General features: G+C 46.4%; 1 protein-coding gene and 1 non-coding gene across 4 annotated transcripts in view; both read left to right on the top strand.

Annotated features, from left to right (window-relative positions):
• Positions 1-1,431: 1,431 nt before the first annotated feature.
• Positions 1,432-1,513, top strand: TRNAS-AGA (transfer RNA serine (anticodon AGA)). The gene has a single exon. It is a non-coding gene; the product is annotated as a tRNA-Ser (tRNA).
• Positions 1,514-1,580: 67 nt separating this feature from the next.
• The window catches only part of HS1BP3 (HCLS1 binding protein 3), a 46,875-nt gene continuing 42,455 nt past the window's right edge, over positions 1,581-6,000 (top strand). For 2 of the 3 annotated variants that reach the window (XM_031595901.2, XM_090136434.1), the window contains exons 1-2: positions 1,581-1,728; positions 3,052-3,217. In XM_031595901.2, the coding sequence (XP_031451761.2) occupies positions 1,688-1,728; positions 3,052-3,217 (207 nt within the window). In that variant the 5' untranslated portion in view covers positions 1,581-1,687. Of the gene's footprint in view, positions 1,729-1,748; positions 2,284-3,051; positions 3,218-6,000 lie in introns of those variants that run through there. The other variant, XM_090136433.1, reaches the window with a different exon arrangement.

Below are 6,000 nucleotides of genomic sequence, written 5' to 3'. Positions count from 1 at the left end.
AAATGATGATATCAACTCATTCACCAGCCTCCACCATATTACTGAACCATGTGTTAAAAAGGTATCTCAAAATCATGAGATTTGTAAGGGTAGTGTAATTTAATTGTCATTGCCTATATTAGGTATCACAGTTCTGAGGTCTGAAAATAACTCACCACATTTTCATTTTATTTTTGTGAAATAATAAAGTGTTTTTGATGTTGATGGTGAAACTGGAATAGCCACTTTACCGATGAAGCTGCTACATGATCTCCTGAGGTTATAAGGATCTCTCCTTAAATACTGTGTTTAAAACCTGCCTTTTCCAGAAAAAAAAAAGAAAAAAAAAAAAAAAGATAAAAAAAAGTCAATTCAATGGCTGAAATTTTCTATGTAGCATTCAAAGTAGCATGGAAATGTTGGGTTTTTTGCAAGAGGCCATAGGCACAAAGTGGAACACAGATGGGTTCTGGGCTCTCTTGCTCTGGGTGCCCCTACTTGAGAAGGAGTTGTGCCAGATGGACCCAGGGGTCCCTGCCAACCTCCACCATTCTGTGATTCTGTGAAATCACACTCCAAACTTTCTGAGTTGTTGCTACTGATAAAGGCAAGATAGTTGTTCAGCTCCAGCAGACAGCTCTATATACATCATACAGTTTGCTTCTGTCAGGTTTCAGTTTTGTATATATATATTATGATTCTATGAGTCTGTGATGCTTTTGATGGCATAGGATGTGCAGTCCATCACATCCCTGACTCCTTCAGCTGCCCCTGTCTGGGATATAACCACTGATCTTCCCTTGGGTGCTGCTCCTCCCTCCAGACACCTGAAAGAGGTTTGATTTCCATTTCTCTTTTAACACAAAACAAAGCTGAGAGGAGTGGCTGACACACCTGAAGGCTGTGCTGCCAGTCAGTGAGACCTGGACAAGCTGCAGACTTGGGCTGAGAGGAACCTGATGAGGGTCAGTAGGTCAGTAAGAGCAAGCGTAGGGAAGTGCACGTAGGGAGGAATAACCACATGCATCAGTACAGGTTGGGGGCTGACCTGCTGGAGATACTTACTATACTATACTTATACTATACTTATACTATACTTACTATATCACCTCTGTGATAAAGGACCTGGGTGTTGTGGTTGGCCGTGAGCCAGCAGTGTGCAAATGTGGTCAAGAAGGAAAAATGCTATCCTGGGGTGCATTAAGGGGAGCGTGGCCAGCAGGTGGAAGGAGGGGATCTGCCCCCTCATCTGCCCTGCTGAGGTCACATCTGGAGTGCTGCGTCCAGTTCTGGGCTCCTCAGTTCAGGGAGAATACTTCAGACGGCTGCAAAGATGATTTAGGGCCTGGAGCATCTCCTGGATGAAGAAAAGCTGGAACCCCGCAGTGGCACAGCGCTGCAAAGCAGGGATAAATTACTGCAGTTTCACTGCCAGCAGCTTCGTACGCCGGGGTAGTCGTGGCCGAGTGGTTAAGGCGATGGACTAGAAATCCATTGGGGTCTCCCCGCGCAGGTTCGAATCCTGCCGACTACGTGGCACAGCGCTCTTTTCTCCCCACGCTTCCCAACGTTCCTTTTGCACCGCAGCCGGCACACATCCGGCCGGACCGCAGCCAGAGGAAGGCGGGACCCCGTGACGGCCGCTCAGCCGCCTGCAGCGAGCGGCCTCTGCTCCCAGGGCGGGCCGGAAGGAGCGCGATCCCCCGCCATGCAGCACAGCGCGGCGCCCGCCGTGCTGGTCACCACCAGGTACCGGCCGGGACGGGGCGGCGGGCGCTGGGAGGCGGCTGAGGGCGCGGTGGCTGAGGGCGCGGCTCCCCGGCTCCGGGGGGTTTGGGGCCGGTGCTGTCCTGCGAGGTTTTGTGACGTTCCGCGGCCGGAAGAGCTCCGTGCTGTCATTGTTGTCGCTGGGACTTCTGACAGCTTTGAAATAAAAAGGCTGCGTGTGGGCGCGTCCTTCCAGCTTAGTGATGTTTGTGCGACTCTCTGATGCTGTGACTTTTACAGCGACGTTTTCATCGCAGTGCGCTGTGTGTGTGGTTGATGTTGGAAGCTAAGTGAGGCCGTTCAGAAGCGTTTTGTTTATAACAGAAGTGAAAAGCAGATTAATTTATCATTCATCCTCTATCTGTGGCTGCGTTTGAAGAAGTCAGTCAGTCCGTCTCAAGTACCAGCAGACAGACCTATTACTGCTCTCACGACTTTGAGTCACTGCTCGTCTGTGGAGCGTGTCCTGTGCCAGCACATATAGTCAAAATAAATCCAAAAAAGCAAAAGCCAGACACGTCTTGCAAAAAGGACTAGGTAAAAAAATGGGCTTCTGCCCTTCTTTGTTGCTGTTGGATTTGTAGAGAACTCTTGAGATGATCTCTTTAAAAAGGTTCGTCAGTTGGAGATTCAGATGTTGCCTCCCTGGGAAAACTGGAGTTTCAGAAGCACTTGTCAAGTTTTGACATGGCACGTCAAGACTAGAAGGCAGCTCAGAACGGACCACAGATGGCTTTAACTTGCTCAGGGGGCCTAAATTAACCTGATTTAAGGACATTCCTAATAGGTGTTTGTTTAATTTTCTTCAAGAAGCTCCATGGGTGGAAACAGCATAGCTGGCCCAGCAGTCTGCTCCAACAATCTTCACTCTTGTTCCCTGGATGGCTCTTACGGATATAAAGTTGTCCCTGCATCCAGGCCAGTTCCTTATTACTTTTCTGGCTCCTTTCAGCTCTTGTTTCTGCCTTTCCTGGAGATGCCTAAAGACAAAGGGAAGGTGGATAGGGCTTGAATTGTGACCAGAGCTTTGTTTCAGAGCAAGACACAATGGGAGATCACAGCATCTTCTCTTCTGCCCTGCAGAAGTGTTTGTTGGGACTATAATATTCAGAAGCAATATGTATTATTTCACGTTGTGATAGGTGATGTCTGTGCAGTGTTGTATTGCTGCAGTGTAGGGTCTGTCCTGTGCCCTCTTGAAATGGAAATACTGACTTTCTGGAGCTTTGAATTGGATCCTCAGAGAGGTTCATTTTTAAAGTGTGTGTGCCAGTGCCTGAGCTATGTGTGTATTTTCCTTCCTAGGCAAATTCAGAATACACACACTGGGCTGGATTTATCAGTGCCGGAATACCAGGAGATCCGTGGGAAGATGATGTCTGGCCACGTGGAGTACCACATCGTCGTCGTTACCCGACTGGCTGCCTTCAAGTCAGCAAAGCACAAACCTGAGGATGTTGTTCAGTTTATGGTAAATGTTTAATCTGTGCCACGTTAGCAATCTTTTTTTTTTCTCTCTCTCAATCCACTCTGATTATTTTGGTTCTGGCATCAATATCTGCACTTTTTAGATGTTTTGATGATAACTGTAATGTTAGAATGACAAATGTGGTTACCTGGTAGACCATTAGCCTCAGTATAACTTATGCTCAATGGGACATAGCTGGTAAATGGATGTGCACACAGTCTGAACTGCAGATAAAGAAAAATCTGTCAATGCTCTGAAAAAACGTCCTTGCTGAGGAGCAAATCTCATTTGTTGCACTCCTTAAGTGACAGACCATGATAAAGTGCTGGCAAGAGACTGTTCTCGTCTCTTGTTCTGGGGGGAACGAGTGGTTCTCTTGCAGTGCTTCCTTCTTTCTGCCAGTGGCAGTTGTCATGTGGCCATTCTGTAGTGACAGCTGGTCCTGGCTAAAAATGGTGTTTGGAGGTTTCTTGTTTAGTACTAATTTACACCTGTTTCTTGAGCCCCTGAGTTGTACAGCACTCATCAGTCATTGGTGAAGGACAGGGGAAGGGCCAGACGGGGGCAGATGAGAGAAGGGGATGTGGAGTTGCTATTTTTGCATGGTAGTCCCTGCACTATTTCCATGCAGCTCTGTGAAAGGAGGAACCCAACTAAACTCAAGGTTTTAAACTGGTTTTTGTTATCTGATACTGTGCTTCACTTAGAAAAAGGAGTTGAAATCAGCTCTTCTACCCAGAGAAGCAGCAGACTTCCTACTGTGCTCCCCCTGCTTGCTGAGGTTATCCACTCCCATGGCTGTTCTCTCTGAGTAACATAATTTTCCGCACTCAGCTGTTCTTCTCAAGTGAAGTGAACCTTTCTGATTTCTTCTCAGATCAGAGCTCCTGACATTTTGTTCTTTATGAGGAAGAAAACTGTGGTGTAGCCTGATGGGAGTAACATTTGTCTCATCGGATACTTTTTTTTCAGCTGACTAAATCTGATATATTACATAGTTTGGTATATGAAAGTAATTTAAAACTCCGAGCTGAGTGGTGGGAGAATGGATGCTTTGCATCAATTCATTCCAGTGAATCTTCTGTATGTATTACTGGAAGAAACAGAGGGATTCACCCGTCCTCGTTTCTCTCTCTGCAAGTTAGATATTTTAATCTGAATCTATCACTGCTTTTGTGGTCACTGGGGAGAAGGGGAATGGGGTGACTCATCCTCTGGAAATGCCTCTCCTATTTGACTGTAAAGAGAGGGCATTCTGCATGTTAGACAGCTGGGGTTGGGGGCTTTGACTCCGGGCTAAAATGCTTAAGGCTCAACTGACCTGCATGCCACTCATTGTCTAGACTATCTGAGGTGCCCTGGGCTTTTTCAAGAAGCTGTCACAGTGCTGTGGGTCTCCCATAGGTTTTGTGTGATATTTGGCTGCCCCACACAATCTTGGTACCCCAGAGCATCTCAGATGGCATAGATACCTGTGTTTAGGCAGAGCAGTTTGTTTTCTGTGGTTAGATGTCTACATTTGACCCGTATTTTCCCATTGCAGCAATTGCAGTACTGTTGAGAAGAATATAGCAGAGCATCTATGATGTGGGTGAACTCAGTTTGCCTACTGTGCATGGCTGGTAGTGCCTGAGATGCCTGTGTTGAGTGATGCACTTTGACATAGGACATAGGGCATTGGAATAGAATGAAGTAGAAGACTGTACATTGCATCTGCCTTGTGTTTAGGCATCTGAAACCCCCACTTGGGTTGAGTTTCTGTCACTTCTTTCCAAAAGGTAGTGACTGTATGTCTCCTGTGGTGCTTTGTGTCTGCACAGTGCTCCATTGTGTTTAGTGTTGTACCAGCACAAACAGAAACTGAGACCCTTCCCCAGAATGTTTTCAAACTAAGTGTGAGAGAGCCAGATGAGTGGGGAGGTACTATTGGGCAGCAGGTTCAACACATGTAAGTGGTCTAGCAAGGAGGAGTGAGATGAGACATCTGGAGGATGAAACAGAAACAACGTTGTGCTTGTTCTGCCCTACCAAGCATGTGATCAGAATGGGAGATGAAACTTTTTTTTGCTATAGTTGAAATTACAACATTTGGGAAGTTGGAGGAAGGAGCTGGTGCCACAATGCTGAAGTGACAGGTTACAGAAGATTGGTAGGTGTGGTAGGAATTTCGTTTGCTCTGGATATGATAATCCACTTTTGGAGCCTGATCTGTATTTTGGGAACTTTGGGCTTTTTTTTTTCCTCTTCCTTCCTCTGTTCCTTTCCCTTGTAAATTGATGTTCCTTGTCTGGCTGCTTTTCTGCCTGCTTCCAATTGAAATCAATGTCCTATACCTTCTCATGCCCTAGGTGGCAGCAGTGAAACTCTCTGTGCTTTGGGCTACAAGCAGCTGCAGGCAGCTAGCTGTGTGCTTGTACAGTATTTCTTGCACAAAAAGCATCTTCATGTTCTCTGGGAAAAGATGGTGAGCAGGGCAGAAGCATCCCCTAAGCTAGCTCTGACCTCAGTGCTGTAGTTTAGACCACAGTAGATCAAGATGTGTGAGGGTTCTCTGACCAAAGCTAGACAAACAGTTGAATGAGATTTCATATCTGACCTGGGGAGCTCCTGTCCTTTACTGTGGGTTTGAGCAATTCAGAGTTCTGTGCTCCTCGGCCATAATGGGACTGTGCAAAATCAGCATTTCAAATGAAATGTTTGTGAAGCGTTAACAGCAGAAGAAATCCACATCCTGGTGACCTTCAGATCTACGTTTGAGAAACAGAAGGGATTTTTTAATTAAAAAA

This window comes from Phasianus colchicus, chromosome 2 (genome assembly GCF_987193195.1).
Source record: "Phasianus colchicus chromosome 2, bPhaCol1.hap1.1, whole genome shotgun sequence".
Taxonomy (NCBI): domain Eukaryota; kingdom Metazoa; phylum Chordata; class Aves; order Galliformes; family Phasianidae; genus Phasianus; species Phasianus colchicus.
Note: the sequence above shows the minus strand (reverse complement) of the source record. Positions and strands in the feature narration are given on the sequence as shown.